The 15,918-nt window shown below is 44.8% G+C and overlaps 1 protein-coding gene and 1 long non-coding RNA gene across 4 annotated transcripts in view; one reads left to right on the top strand and one right to left on the bottom strand.

Moving 5' to 3' along the window:
• Positions 1-15,918, bottom strand: part of ITPR2 (inositol 1,4,5-trisphosphate receptor type 2) — a 215,222-nt gene that overhangs the window by 15,094 nt on the left and 184,210 nt on the right. For all 3 annotated transcript variants that reach the window (XM_066633900.1, XM_066633901.1, XM_066633902.1), the window contains 3 exons: positions 14,636-14,766; positions 11,986-12,151; positions 6,730-6,890 (listed from right to left, as the gene is read on the bottom strand). In XM_066633900.1, the coding sequence (XP_066489997.1) occupies positions 6,730-6,890; positions 11,986-12,151; positions 14,636-14,766 (458 nt within the window). The remainder of the gene's footprint in view (positions 1-6,729; positions 6,891-11,985; positions 12,152-14,635; positions 14,767-15,918) is intronic.
• LOC136657200 (uncharacterized) overlaps positions 1-15,918 on the top strand; it is a 49,858-nt gene that overhangs the window by 10,934 nt on the left and 23,006 nt on the right. The window lies entirely within an intron of this gene.

The raw sequence follows: 15,918 nt of genomic DNA, 5'->3' as shown, positions 1-15,918 counted from the left end.
TATGCAATCCAGGGACACACTGCAGATGAGGAGGCCAGTAAAACTTTAGCTTTGATCAGGTGCTTAAGCACATACATAACTGTTACCACTTACAGTGGGTCTTCCTGACTCAGGTGCTTAAATGCTTAGTCTGTTACTTGGACTGGATTTTAATGCAGCAGGTGCAAACCTCCAAAGGGATGACAGCCAAAGGCCTGATTGCAAACAACACACCTGACAGTCATTAGAAGAAATGTTCCTGATGTGAGAAACAGGGGCTGTATTCCTGCTCACCCACTCTTTATATTCTTGCCACCTTTCCCATTATAAGCCCTGATCTCAGAAGAATCTCTGCAATATGAAGGTTAAATAGATGACAAGATGTCTGAGGTCGTCCTACAATGTTTCAGACATTTTGGCTATGTGCAGGCGAAGTGCATGAATGCGTGCATGCCAGACAGAGGGCAAGATCCTTCTGAGGATGTGGGCATCCTCCTCCTTTACTCACTCTGTCTTCCACAGAGGGAGTCCAAAGTAGGACTGATTCTAAGGATCCAGCAGGATGGATTTTTCTCTTCTCAAGCTGCCTCTGACATTACTATCTACAGTCAATTTCCTGTAACCACTGGGGTTAGGTTCCTGGTAACCCATAGATAGGGAGTTATGGATCTTATGGGATCAGTGGGGTTAGGGAGAGTTGCTAGGAGGAGACATGCTGCTAACTAACCTCCCAACATGAGACCCTCAGTATACCAGGATGGAGTGTGCAAATAGCACAGCTTTAAATTAACCATGGGGAGCTTTAAAACGGCACAGATAATTTCAGTGGAGACCTTCACTGCCATTTTATAGCTACCTGCTATTCAGAAATGTCATTCTGAAAGTCTCTGCTGCATTCTGAAGGTCTGCACTGGCATTCTGCCAGACTTTCACACTGCCATGGATTGCCGATAACACCCTGTGATTACAGAGAGGTATGTGGCAATCCTGCTCCCTGCAATAAGTGAATCCATGGGGAGCAAATCTATGAGTAGAGAGAACTGCCTCTATATGGTAGATGAAGGGAAAAGAGAAGAATAAGTTTTGCATTTGTGGGTGTGTCATGTCCAGTCAGGCCTGTAGCCAGGATTCTAGAGGTGGTGGTGGGGGGCGGCAACTATTTTTTCAAGGGGGGCAATGATGTCAGGTATCTATACTGGTGGGCAAAATGAAAGGATAAGTATGGAGAAACATCAAATACCCATAACTCCCCCAAATTTCATGAAAATAATTTGGGTTTTTTTTTTTGAAAGATGCATTCATTATCTGTAAAGCAATGTGACAATAATTGGCATAGAATAAATGCATCTCTGCATGCCATGTAAAAATGTCTTGACTGCATAGAAATAACAGGCCCTTACATTTACACAGCAGTGCAATACACAGGCTTGCAGCCCTGCAAAAGTAAAACATATCACTGTGATGCAGGTAGTATTTGTATTGAAAGTGCCTATTTAACACCTATATAGTGCCTATGAAGCACCTATCTAGCACCTATATAATGCCTATGCAATACCTATCTAGCACCTATATAGCACCTATCTAACGTCTATATAACTGCTATCTAGCACCTATACAATGCCTATCTAGTACCTATATAGTGCCTATCTAAAGCTTATCTAGTGCCTATCTAACACCTATCTAGCGCCTATCTAACACCTACATAGCACCTATTTACCTATGTAGCGCCTATTTAACACCTATCTAGCACCTATATAATGCCTATCTAGTACCTATGCAACACCTATCTAGCACCTAAAATCTATACAATGCCTATCTAGTGCCTATTTAACATCTATATAGTGCCTATCTAAAGCTTATCTAACACCTATCTAACACCTATATAGCGCCTTTCTAACACCTACGTAACACCTACATAGCGCCTATCTAGCACCTATAGAATGCCTATCTAGTGCCTATGCAACACCTATCTAGCACCTATACAGCGCCTATCTAACAGCTATATAGCACCTTCTAACATCTATACAACACCTATCTAGTGCCTATTTAACACCTATATAGCACCTATCTAAAGCTTATCTAGTGCCTATATAGCGCCTCTCTAGTGCCTATCTAACACCTACATAACACCTATTTAATGCCTATATATCGCCTATTTAACAGCTCTCTAGCACCTATATAGCGCCTATCTAACATCTATATAACACCTATCTAGCACCTATATAGCGCCTATCTAGCATCTATACGCCTATCCAGTGCATCTTTAACCTATATAGCGTCTATCTAAAACTTATCTAGTGCCTATCTAACACCTATATAGCGCCTTTCTAGTGCCTATCTAACACCTATATAACGCCTACATAGCGCCTATCTAGTGCCTATGGACCACCTCTCTAGCACCTATATAGTACCTAACATCTATATAACACCTATCTAGCACCTATCTAGCGCCTATCTAACACCTCTCTAACATCTATACGCCTATCTAGTGCCTATTTAACACCTATCTAAAGCTTTTCTAGTGCCTATATAACACCTATATAGCACCTTTCTAGCACCTAATTCCTACATGACACCTATTTAACGCCTATATTGTGCCTATTTAACACCTATCTAGCACCTATCTGACACCTCTACAGCGCCTATCTAATGCCTATATTGTCTATTTAACACCTATATAGCGTCTGTCTAGCACCTATCTATCACCTATATAACACCTATATAGTGCCTATCTAGTACCTATATAACATTTGTCGATGACACATTGCTGATGCAGTGATACATATTAAAATAAAATTTATTTACATAAAAGCAAGAGGAACGATATGCTAGTCATATACAGTAACGTCATCGGAACACTAGTTTTTTTTTTTTTTTACAATATTCATTACAGTGGTGCCTCGCATAACGAAATTAATTCGTTCCGCGAGTCCTTTCATTATGTGAGTTTTTCGTTTTGCGAAGCGCGTTTTCCCATAGGAATGCATTGAAATTTAATTAATGCATTCCTATGGGCAAGAAAAGTCAGAACAAAGTCAAATTTGGTTTACAAAGTGTTTATTAAGTGCTCTTTAAAGGCATACATACTGTACTGAGGATTTCAAAAAGGGGGAGATGCTGAGTGGGGAGCTTGAAGGCTGTAATCCTGTGCACACTTTCCTGGGAGCAAGCACAATGGGACTTACTTGCATAAACTGACATGAAGATCCTCCCCTTACTAGGGTGGACGGGATCATAAACTGACATGAAGATCTTCCCCTTAAAACAAACCAAAGCAAAACAAAAAAAAATTCGTCTTGCGAAGCACGGGTCATAAAAATTCGTTGTGCGAGTTACCAAACTTCGCAAAACGCTTTCGTTCTGCGAGTTTTTCAGTGCGCGAGGCATTCGTTATGCGAGGTACCACTGTACTTTTAAAAAGCAAAGTACATAAGATTTGAATGTATTGAATCTACCTGGTTGAGCTGAATTCTCCCAGCTTTCTGCATTGAATCTCCTTAGAACCAGGGGTGGCTCCAGTGTCTGTATTTGGGAGGGGGCCATGAGTACTACCTTCAGAGCCCAGGTCAACCAGGCAGGTAGACCTCAGCTCTCGACTTGGAGCCCAGGCCTACCAGCTGGGTAGACCTGGGCTCCCGCTTGAGCTTATTGTCTCTGTGGCCATTTGCTGGGTGGGTAGACCTGGGCTCCCCTCTGGACTTGGAGCCCAGGTTTACATGCTGTGTAGACCTGGGCACCTGCTTGAGCTTATCACTTCTGTGGACATTTGCTGGACAGGCAGACCTGGGTCTGGGCTCCCACCTGGACTTGGAGGCCAGGTCTACCTGCTTGGGTAGACCTGGGCTCCTGATTGAGCTTATAGCCTACATAAAAACATAAGAAGAGCCCTGCTGAATCAGGCCAAAGGCCCATCTAGTTCAGCTCCCTGTATCTCACAGTGGCCCACCAAATGCTTTAGGGAGCACAAAAGACAGCAAGACCCAACCTGCATCCTGGTGTCCTCTCCTGCATCTGGCATTGAGGTAGCCTATTTCTAAAATCAGGAGCTTGCACATACCTATCATGACTTGTAACCTGTGATGGACTTTCCTCCAGAAATTTGTCCAATCCCCTCTTAAAGGCATCTAAGCAAGTTGCCATCACCACTTCCTGTGGCAAGGAGCTCCACAGACTAATTACACGCTGGGAAAAGAAATATTTTCTTTTGTCTAACTCTCCCAACACTCAAATTTAGTGGATGTCCCCTGGTTCTGGTGTTATGTGAGAGGGAAAAGAACATCTCTCTAGCCATTCCTTGTATAATTTTATATGTCTTAATCATGTCCCCCCTCAGGCCTCTGGCAAAGCCCGCCCTGGCCCCCCCCTGCCCTGTGTCCAGTGCAGGGAGTCATGCATCTTATCTGTGGTGATATGTGTGCATTCCAGGTATGGGAAAAGCTTGTGTATCTCTCCAAAGGAAAGTTGCCCAAGTCTTTACTTTAGATGTGGCATAAGATGCGCAAAAGCAGGAAGTGTTAAGGCACAATCCTAATCAGGTCTATTCAGAAGTAATTCCTATTTTGTTCAATGGGATTTACTCTCAAGAAAGTGAGGTTATGATTGCAGCCTTAATGTAGCACACTTCCTGTCCCTCTACATGTTATAATTTTCAAAGGTTTTCCTTTTCTCTACAATAAATAGAAATGTAAAACTTTTGATTCTTTGTCTGAATGGTGACATAACAGCACAGGAATCTCATTTTGTTTTATTCAAAGTGGCCGCGTGCACTTTTAATGAAATGCCAGAGTTAATAGAGCCCGCAGGTTGGCAGAGTGAGGTGATAGCATTCTGAACAGTGCCAACCTAGTACATGAGGGAACATTCAAAATATTACTCCACACCTGTAGTCTAAAATTTCTAGCATGTAGTAAATCAGCACAACAGAAAAAGATGCTAAGTTAAACCAAACCTTTCTCCCCAATGTGCTAGTTCATTACATGCAGGGAGATTTTTTGTTAAATCTGGACACTTTAAAAATATGGGATTAGAAATGATACAATTCAGAATTCTAGCACTTCATTCTTGTAACATATAGATGGACTCTGAGTTTCTGAAGACAAGTGTAATCCCCCACTTTTTTATTTTTTATTTATTTATTAGATTTGTATTCCGCCTTTCTCCCCGAAGGGCACACAAGGCAGCTAACAATCAAGTTAAAATACAAGGAAACAAATAAATGTTAAAAATACAAAACACTTAAAAAACAATTCAGACAAAGAATCAAAAGTTTTACATTTCTATTCATTGTAGAGAAAAGGAAAACCTTTGAAAATTATAACAATTAAAACAAGATAAAATACATAGCAGCAGATTAAAAGCATGCAGTAAAAGACATAGTCTCCATGGCCTCAGTGCAGAGGACATCTGATTTTTCAGTAATCTTCTGTTAAGAATCCAATTCCCTTAGACCTTTGTGAATGCAGAACACAGGCATTCCCCCCCCCCCCCGTATCTGCGGTTTCACTTATCCACGGCTCACAAATCCCCCCCCATGATCGGACTTACCTTTATCTGACTGCAGCCCTCTTATCATAGAGTTCCTACAGCTTAACACTGCATTGCTTTCAGCCCTCCAGCCCACTTCCTGTTAGCTCTTCCTGCTTCTTGTTAAGAGTTTGCAGGCAATAGGGGAGACAGAGACAGGAGGGCAGCAATCAAAGATAAGTCGTTTGTGCAATGGGGAGAATTTATGAACCGCTTCTTGTAGGTTCACCACGATCAATGGTTTCCATGATAGCAGCAGAAACCTACCCCCTGTGGATATGGAGGGCGCCAGTGCTTTCCGATGTGGAAACATTCATGTTCAATGCTATATTGTATCAAATGGCTATACTATCACCGCTAATGACTAAAATATATATCAGTCTTGTACTTCTGAAACCAAGGCAGCAAAGTCCTCTGATAAAGATTATCAGGGTAGGTGTGATCATTACTATTAAAATAATCATGATGAAACGTCTGATCTTACTAAGTTCAAAGGCAAAGTCCCAACTGACTTTAACAAATTAGGCTTTCATTCTGTATCCTGCCAAGAAGAATTTACTTAGGATATAGAATGATAAAGGCAACTCTTGGTTTCTGCTGCTGATCTTTTTGTAGCTAGTTGGAGTTTGTAAGCAAAACTGAAAATTAAATAGGCCTCCTCTTGTCCCATCTGAATCCCAAGAAAACTGCCAGATTAACTGGGATGAAGATGCATTCAACTTTCTATGAAGTCTGATTTCCTGCTGAGTCTGATTCCCTGCGAATCTAAATTATTGTGATGTCCAGAAAGGATAGTTATTGTACATGAAAATTATTACAATGGCCCTCTATAGTCTTGCCAGTGTTTCCTCATATTAGTAATGGGGAAAGGGGCTAATTTTCAGACCTCTATTTTTCTGCTTGGCTGTGGGTCCTTTGTAATGGGACAGCACCCCAGTAATGCAGGACAAAGAAGTAGCAGCTGAAGCTGTGATCGGGGGGTTCCTGATTCTGGTTTGGCTTGCAAATCGGAGAAACCTGCTGAAGATGACCCTGATAGTCACTGAATTTTGCATTTATCTTTTCATCAGGTCCAGGACTTGGCCTTTGCCAAATGCTCCTGCAAATGAATTCAAATGTCTTTGTAGCTACATAGATGAAGGCTTCCCACAGTTAAAGTAGTATACAGGCTTGCCATACCTGAAGGGTTATCTCCTACTTGCACAACTCTGACCGAACCTGACTCACCGTAATCATTTGAGCCACGTAACTTTCAGGACCGGTGTACTCCGTCGGGTCTTTCACTCGAACCAGAACGATGAAATAGAGATAGTGCCACATGTTGTGCTCTGACTTTATGTGCTCTTCAAATGAAACTGTCTTATTATCAAATTTGTCTCGCTCAAGCCCTGTGGAAAAGAGAGAGAGACACACACACACACAATATTTCACTGTCTCCATCACCCTACCTGCACTTATCTTCCTTGCACATATAAAAAATTAGCTTAATAGAAAGCACACAAACTTTTGAAGTGCAGTGGCTCCTCCTTATCAGTGGAAGCATCCATGGATCTGAACATTCATGAATGCCAAAGCCATGCTTCAGAGGGCCTCCAAGACGTGACCGGGAAACCACTGCTGCACCTCAGGACACCTCCCTGAAGCAACTGAAATTTGCTGATGTGTACTGGAAGTGGCTTTGGGTTTGGGAGGCTGGGACGATGGCATGACCTTTAGAGGACCTGGCACAGTCTCAATATAAGTTACTGCAGCACCATGACCCTGCCCGCCTGCGGACTTCAGTATCCAGGGAGCATCTGCCACCTTGCCTGGTCTCTCAAGAAAGGCGCATTCAACTACCTCAAATTAAAAATATCAAGTAGAAATATTAATTCAAAGTCCAACTCATTTTGAACTGCATTGTATTCATTAAGGGAAGTTTTGACAGTTCTTTACAATTTATACTCTGACAGATGAAGTTTTTGCCAAGTAGATAAAAAGTTTTCCGTGTAAAAACCCAGAATTCTGAATACGAAAGCAAACAAGCCTTAAATGTTGCAGCTCCGTGTATGCTGAAATTCACAGATGAGAGAACTCTTTTACTGGCCCAATCCAGCAATATCTGAAAGTACATTAATATGTGGCATATGTATTGGCAACCTTCAGTCTCGAAAGACTATGGTATCGCGCTCTGAAAGGTGGTTCTGGCACAGCGTCTAGTGTGGCTGAAAAGGCCAATCCGGGAGTGACAATCCCTTCCACACCGGGAGCAGGTGCAGTCTGTCCCTGGTCTGTCTCCCTGGCTATGGGCCTTCCTTCTTTGCCTCTTAGCCTCAGACTGTTGGCAAAGTGTCTCTTCAAACTGGGAAAGGCCATGCTGCACAGCCTGCCTCCAAGCGGGCCGCTCAGAGGCCAGGGTTTCCTACTTGTTGAGGTCCATCCCTAAGGCCTTCAGATCCCTCTTGCAGATGTCCTTGTATCGCAGCTGTGGTCTACCTGTAGGGCGCTTTCCTTGCACGAGTTCTCCATAGAGGAGATCCTTTGGGATCCGGCCATCATCCATTCTCACAACATGACCGAGCCAACGCAGGCGTCTCTGTTTCAGCAGTGAATACATGCTAGGGATTCCAGCACGTTCCAGGACTGTGTTGTTTGGAACTTTGTCCTGCCAGGTGATGCCGAGGATGCGTCGGAGGCAGCGCATGTGGAAAGCGCTCAGTTTCCTCTCCTGTTGTGGGCGAAGAGTCCATGACTCGCTGCAGTACAGAAGTGTACTCAGGACGCAAGCTCTGTAGACCTGGATCTTGGTATGTTCCGTCAGCTTCTTGTTGGACCAGACTCTCTTTGTGAGTCTGGAAAACGTGGTAGCTGCTTTACCGATGCGCCTGTTTAGCTCGGCATCGAGAGAATGAGTGTCGGAGATCGTTGAGCCAAGGTACACAAAGTCATGGACAACCTCCAGTTCATGCTCAGAGATTGTAATGCAGGGAGGTGAGTCCACATCCTGAACCATGACCTGTGTTTTCTTCAGGCTGATTGTCAGTCCAAAATCTTGGCAGGCCTTGCTAAAACGATCCATGAGCTGCTGGAGATCTTTGGCAGAGTGGGTAGTGACAGCTGCATCGTCGGCAAAGAGGAAGTCACGCAGACATTTCAGCTGGACTTTGGATTTTGCTCTCAGTCTGGAGAGGTTGAAGAGCTTTCCGTCTGATCTGGTCCGGAGATAGATGCCTTCTGTTGCAGTTCCAAAGGCCTGCTTCAGCAGGACAGCGAAGAAAATCCCAAACAAGGTTGGTGCAAGAACACAGCCCTGCTTCACTCCGCTTCGGATGTCAAAAGGGTCTGATGTGGAGCCATCGAAGACAACAGTGCCCTTCATGTCCTTGTGGAAGGATCTGATGATGCTGAGGAGCCTGGGTGGACATCCAATCTTGGGGAGAATCTTGAAGAGGCCGTCTCTGCTGACCAGGTCGAAAGCCTTTGTGAGATCTATGAAGGCTATAAAGAGTGGCTGTCGTTGTTCCCTGCATTTCTCCTGCAGTTGTCTAAGGGAGAATACCATATCAGTGGTGGACCTGTTGGCTCGGAATCCACACTGCGATTCTGGATAGACGCTCTCTGCAAGTACCTGGAGCCTCTTTAGTACAACTCGGGCAAACAGCTTTCCTACAACGCTAAGGAGAGAGATGCCGCGGTAGTTGTTGCAGTCACCCCTGTCACCTTTGTTCTTGTACAGCGTGATGATGTTTGCATCCCTCATGTCTTGAGGTACTCCACCTTCTCTCCAGCAGAGACAGAGGATTTCATGCAGCTCAGTGACAATGATCTCTTTGCAGCATTTTAGGACTTCAGCAGGGATGCTGTCTTTTCCAGGTGCCTTGCCAAAGGCAAGGGAGTCCAGGGCCACGTGAAGTTCTTCTAGGGTTGGTTCGCTGTCAAGCTCTTCCAGTACAGGCAGGCACTCAATGTTGTTCAGTGCTTCTTCGGTGACTACATTTTCTCTGGAATATAGCTCAGAGTAGTGCTGCACCCAGCGTTCCATCTGCTGCGCCCGATCCTGGATGACCTCGCCTGTGGCAGACTTCAGAGGGGCAATTTTCCTCTGTGTTGGACCTAGGGCCTGCTTGATACCATCATACATCCCCTTGATGTTGCCCGTGTCAGCTGCTATCTGTATCTCGGAACAGAGCTGGAGCCAGTAGTCGTTAGCACATCTCCTGGCAGTCTGTTGGACTTTGCTGCGAGCAGTTTGGAGGACCTGCAGGTTGCGCTCACTGGGACAGACCTTGTATGCTGCTTGAGCTCTCCTCTTTTCCTCAATGACTGGTGTCAACTCCTCAGAGTGGGCTTCAAACCAGTCTGTCGCCTTGTTGGTCTTCTTGCCGAATATGGACAAGGCGGTGTTGTAAACGTTATTCTTGAAATGTTCCCATCTGTTGGATGCGTTTGCGTCGGCCGGGCCTGGAAGAGATTCCTCAAGCGCTTGTGCAAATTCCTCCACTTTTCTCTGATCCCGGGTCTTGCTGGTATCAATGCGAGGTCTTCCTTCCTTTTTCGTGTGATACAGTCGCTTTGTTTGCAGTTTCACTCTGCTGCACACCAGGGAGTGGTCAGTGTCGCAGGCAGCACCATGATAACTGCGTGTGATCTTGATGCTGGGAAGGCTGGAGCGTCTGGTGAGGATCAGGTCGAGCTGGTGCCAGTGCTTTGATCTTGGATGTCTCCAAGAGACTCTATGTTGGGGCTTTGTGTTGAAGAACGTGTTGCTGACACAGAGACCGTGATGACAGCAAAACTCTAGCAGGCGTTGGCCATTTTCGTTCATCCTCCCAGTGCCAAACTGACCTAAGCAAGTGGGCCATGAACTGTTATCAGCACCAACTCTAGCATTGAAATCGCCGAGGATGAACAATGGTTCTTTTACAGGGATTTTCTTGACAGTGGTGGCCAGGTCATCATAGAATTTGTCTTTGGCTTCTGCTGGAGACGACAGAGTCGGTGCATAAGCACTGATGAGAGTGATAGGTCCTGCTGATGACTGGAGCTGCAGGGACAAAATTCTTTCACTTCCCACAGTAGGTGGGATGATGGATTTCAGCAGGGTATTTCTGACCGCAAAGCCAACGCCATGTTCCCTGGTTTCGTTTGGTGGTTTTCCCTGCCAGAAAAATGAGAAATTTCTCTCCTTGACAGATCCGGAATCTGGCAGCCTAGTCTCTTGAAGGGCGACGATGTCCATCTGCAGTCTGCTCAGCTCCATGTCGATGACAGCTGTTTTGCGTGCGTCGTCTATTTCTTGCAGGTCATCAGAGAAGCCAGGTGTCATTGTCCTAACGTTCCAGGTGCCCAGCTTTAGGGCAGTAGTTTTCTGTTTTCTGTTGCATGGTGCGGAGTTGTCGATCCGCTTGTCGGTTTTCACCCTAAACCCCACGCACCCCATGAGGTTAACGGACCGTGGCGAGGCAACACCTTACTGGCTGGGGACTGCCCAGCTTAAGGCGGGCGGTAGCTGCCCAATGAGATGCAATGATCTCTCCCACCGTCGGAAGCAGCCCCTGGCGTCATGCTCTACGCCAATCGAGCAAAGACTTATAACCGGTAAACTGCTGCTTCCCGTGTTGTGCCGACGCCGTATGGCGAAGTTGGAGTGTCCTCTCCAGTGCGCGAAGCCTGGGTAAAGAAGGTATGGAGGATAGGCTGTTACCCATGCAGCAAATCCCCCCTCTCCACGTCGCTGGAATGGTCCAATGGAAAGGCAGAAGCCAATACGGTTGGTTCCAGCGGCGACGCAGGAGTTGCCAGAACGTGACTGTGTTCAGCCATGAACTGCCTAAGGGACTCCGGCTCCTGATGTTAACATGTTAACATACATGTTAACATGTATGAACTGTGAAAAATCCACAAAACTGTCATGCTGGCATATTATGGACAATCAATGACCAAATTTAACAATCTTAATTGCAGCAGTGTGAGTAGATTCTACGGTTTTGATAGTGCAAGATTCACCTCTCCAGTAAAAGAGATTTTCTGAAAACTATAATTCCTACTTCAATTATACTCATTAAGTAGTATCTTGTGTACTATCATGTAATAGAAACGCCATTTAAATACCTATAAGCAATGAGAACAATTCACAAGTCAATGTGCATAGCCTCTCTTTTTTCCCCAAATTTTACTACCCTGCACCAAGAAATATTCATGCAAAAGTTAAGAGTACTTTACTGACATGCCTAATTTTAAACAGAAGTGATGACGTAATACAAATAGGAAATTTACAAATTTGTATTACGTCATGTGGCATAAAACTGGGTTAATATTAATGGTAGTAAAGGTAGCATGAATCTAATTCAGCTTCCGGAAACCACAAACAAGGAAAGCCCCTTTTCCATCTGGTCGTTCGGTTTACCATTGCAAAGAAATCCAGGGTATTGCAAATCTTATGAGAGGTGCTTCCAAAAATTGCTTTCCCTAACCTGATACTTTACTACAGCTTTCAACACGCACCGCAGATGAAACAGGTTGTCTTCAAGATTTCCTCTTTTTTCTGCTTCTCGCTTCTGAGATCTGCAAACGTGTCAATGATGACTCCAAAGATGAGGTTCAGGACAATAATGATGACGATGAAATAAAACAGGAGATCGTAAACAACGCGAGCAGCAAAAAGGGGCTCCTGGAATGACAATAATGTACCTATGTTATGTAAGATTTGCGCCTCACAATATTGAATTTTTATATACATTTTCCTAACATCCATCCAGATGCTCTGCCATGGTTGTGATATAATAATAATAATAATAATAATAATAATACAGGTATTTATATACCGCCTTTCTTGGTCTTTATTCAAGACTTTATTCAAGGCAGTTTACATAGGCAGGCTATTTGAATCCCCGTAGGGATTTTTACAGTTGAAAGAAGGTTCTGTCTTTCAAGAACCACAACATTCAGATGTTTCTTTCTGATCTGGTTTCACATCCTGGCCTCCATCCTCCCACGCTCAGAGCAGATGGAATAACTTGGCTCAGCTTGTCAGCTGCTTCAAGGTCGCACGGTGCCGATGGCCTCGAACCGGCGACCTTGTGGAATCTTCAGGCAAATGGAGGCTCTACCCTCTAGACCAGACCTCCTGCAATATCCTATTGCATCCTGTGAGATACAGGAAGCTGGACTAGATGGGCCTGTGGCCTGATCCAACAGGGCTCTTCTTATGTTCTTATTCACTTTACCTGGCTAGTTTAAAGGAGATTAATAGGTCTGGACAAACCAGTGAAACAAGGGGGATCTGGCCTTACAGATGTCTACAGAAGTCTTCTGTGGACCGTGCTTACCCCCTCTTCTTCTCTGCCAACCAGCAGGTTGTCTGTGCACACTATGTCAGACTCATGTTAAAGTTAGAGTTGCCAAGTAGTAGAGTGGCGTAGCTAGTGGGAGTGTGTTGCAGGAAGCCTCACCGCAGTGTGCAAGCAGCCCCTCCCCTTCAGAGCCAAGCATATACCTCCGTTTTTCTCCCACTGCCTGGAATGGCTCCAAAGGGGAAGGGGAGGGGCCTCTTGCACACTGCGGTGAGGCTCCCTGCAAAACTTAGTACTTTGTACCCCTTCTAGTTATGCCACCGGCAGGTAGCAATCCAGAGAACCAAAGTTTTGCTTTAACTTTAACTCCATTTTCACAATGGAGAGAGGTGAAAAGCGGTGTGCCCCAAGGATCTGTCCTGGGATCGGTGCTTTTCAACCTCTTCATAAATGACCTGGAGACAGGGGTGAGCAGTGAGGTGGCAAAGTTTGCAGACGACACCAAACTTTTCCGAGTGGTGAAGACCAGAGGTGATTGTGAGGAGCTCCAGAAGGATCTCTCCAGACTGGCAGAATGGGCAGCAAAATGGCAGATGCGCTTCAATGTCAGTAAGTGTAAGGTCATGCATATTGGGGCAAAAAATCAAAACTTCACATATAGGCTGATGGGTTCTAAGCTGTCTGTGACAGATCAGGAGAGAGATCTTGGAGTGGTGGTGGACAGCTCAATGAAAGTGTTGAACCAATGTGCGGCGGCAGTGAAGAGGGCGAATTCCATGCTTGGGATCATTAGAAAAGGTATTGAGAACAAAACGGCTAATATTATAATGCCGTTGTACAAACCAATGGTAAGGCCACACCTGGAGTATTGCGTCCAGTTCTGGTCGCCGCATCTCAAAAAAGACATAGTGGAAATGGAAAAGGTGCAAAAGAGAGCGACTAAGATGATTGCGGGGCTGGGGCACCTTCCTTATGAGGAAAGGGTACAGCGTTTGGGCCTCTTCAGCCTAGAAAAGAGGCGCCTGAGGGGGGACATGATTGAGACATACAAAATTATGCAGGGGATGGACAGAGTGGATAGAGAGATGCTCTTTACCCTCTCATGTAACACCAGAACCAGGGGACATCCACTAAAATTGAGTGTTGGGAGAGTTAGGACAGACAAAAGAAAATATTTCTTTACTCATCATGTGGTTGGTCTGTTTAACTCCTTGCCACAGGATGTGGTGATGGCGTCTGGCCTGGATGCCTTTAAAAGGGGATTGGACAAGTTTCTGGAGGAAAAATCCATTACGGGTTACAAGCCATGATATGTATGCGCAACCTCCTGATTTTAGAAATAGGCTATGTCAGAATGCCAGATGCAAGGGAGGGTGCCAGAATGAGTTCTCTTGTTATCTGGTGTCCCTGGGGTATTTGGTGGGATGCTGTGAGATACAGGAAGCTGGAATAGATGGGCCTATGGCCTGATCCAGTGGGGCTGTTGTTATGTTCTTATGTTCTTTAATGATGTAGATTTGCACAGCTGAGTTGTGTTCACTTAACTGAGCTAAGTTGTCTGTTCGATACTTAGAAAAATAAATCCCTGATTTGTTGAAAATGACAGCTTTTCAAATGAATATTGCACGATCTAGCCAAAGGTAAGCACATTTTAATTCTCCAGGAATTAAAATCTCTCATATCAAAATACGAGTAGTATTTTGTCCTCGTAAGTAGGACTTAAGTAAGGACTTAAGTAAGTCCTCGTAAATAGGACTTAACTGTGCTTATCTTTGGATGGGTCATACCCCATGTTTTCTAAACAGGTCATGCACACGCAAGAGACATGAAGCAACAGCATATATTGTACTTAAAATGCTTACATCTTTGGAAGGTTTTCGGAGCACATCTCCAACTCCACCACCATTCCTCAGGCCTTGGTTCAAGACAGTCACAATGCACATGAGCAGAGTGTCACATGTTCTTTCAATTCCATCCTCATCAACTTCTTCATCTGTGGATGCGATATAGATATAAAATGCATGGTTCTGAACATGTGCAGCTGACTTGTGCTGAGTCAGACTATTGGCCCATCTAGCTATTATTTACTCTAACTGGTGCCCAGTTGAGCTGAAAGAAGAGGCTACAGGGGTGGCGTGATCCCATTAAGTTTGGGAACCAATGGATTAAGGCAGGGGTGTCCAAACATTTTGGCAGGAGGGCCACATAATCAGTCTGACACTGTGTTGGGGGCTGGGAAAAAAGAATTACTTTACATTTAAAATTTGAATAAATTTACATAAATGAATTTGTTAGAGATGGAACTTATATGAATGAATGACGGTCTTGCAGTAGCTCAAAGCCTATAAAAGGCCTTACACAAAGCAAGCCCAGCCTTTCCTTTGCTGCCACTGCTGCATCACAGATGTAAAACAGCAAGAAGTGGAAGGAGCCCTCATCCCACAGCTCAGGTGAGAGGTTGAATAGTCATCCTCATGCTGAGAGCAGTTTCATCAGGCTAGCAGAGGCTCCAGCAAGTCTCTGGAGGGCCAGAGGCTCATTGGAGACTGGGTGCTCCCCGTGGGCTGGATTGAGAACTCCCGAGGGCCGCAAGTGGCCCCCGGGCCGGGGTTTGGACACCCCTGGATTAAGGCATGGCCTTTTCCAATCATACTTGAAAATCCCAGGAACAGAACCTGGGATCTTCCTCACCCAAAGTATGTGTTCTATCACTGAGTGATGGCCATTTTCCAAAGTTCTACAAAACATCTACTAAGGGCAGAACTAGTAATTAAGACAAAGTGTGACTCCCACTAAATTCATCAGCCCCACATCTCTTTGACACTCTCTCAGTAATGTCTAGCAAAGAGGTGTCAAACTCATTTCATACAGTGGGCTGAAGTTAGCATTCATGATGCCTGCTGAGGCCTGAAAGTGATGTCATTAAGCAGGTGATGACCAGAAACAAGCACTTTATTATCACTTAGGAACTCATTAGCTGCAAATGACAGAGGAGAAATACACAAATCTTGATCATGTTTTCAAGACAGCTTTGTTATCAGTTGGGTTGCCCTTTTTAGTAGTGACATCCCAGCATAACTTAGTAGCTGAGAGTAGCCAATGGTGTTGCTGGGAGCCGCATCCTGCCTCCCGAGCCTTAGGTTTG

The sequence above is a fragment of the Tiliqua scincoides genome, chromosome 7, assembly GCF_035046505.1.
Source record: "Tiliqua scincoides isolate rTilSci1 chromosome 7, rTilSci1.hap2, whole genome shotgun sequence".
NCBI lineage: Eukaryota > Metazoa > Chordata > Lepidosauria > Squamata > Scincidae > Tiliqua > Tiliqua scincoides.
Note: the sequence above shows the minus strand (reverse complement) of the source record. Positions and strands in the feature narration are given on the sequence as shown.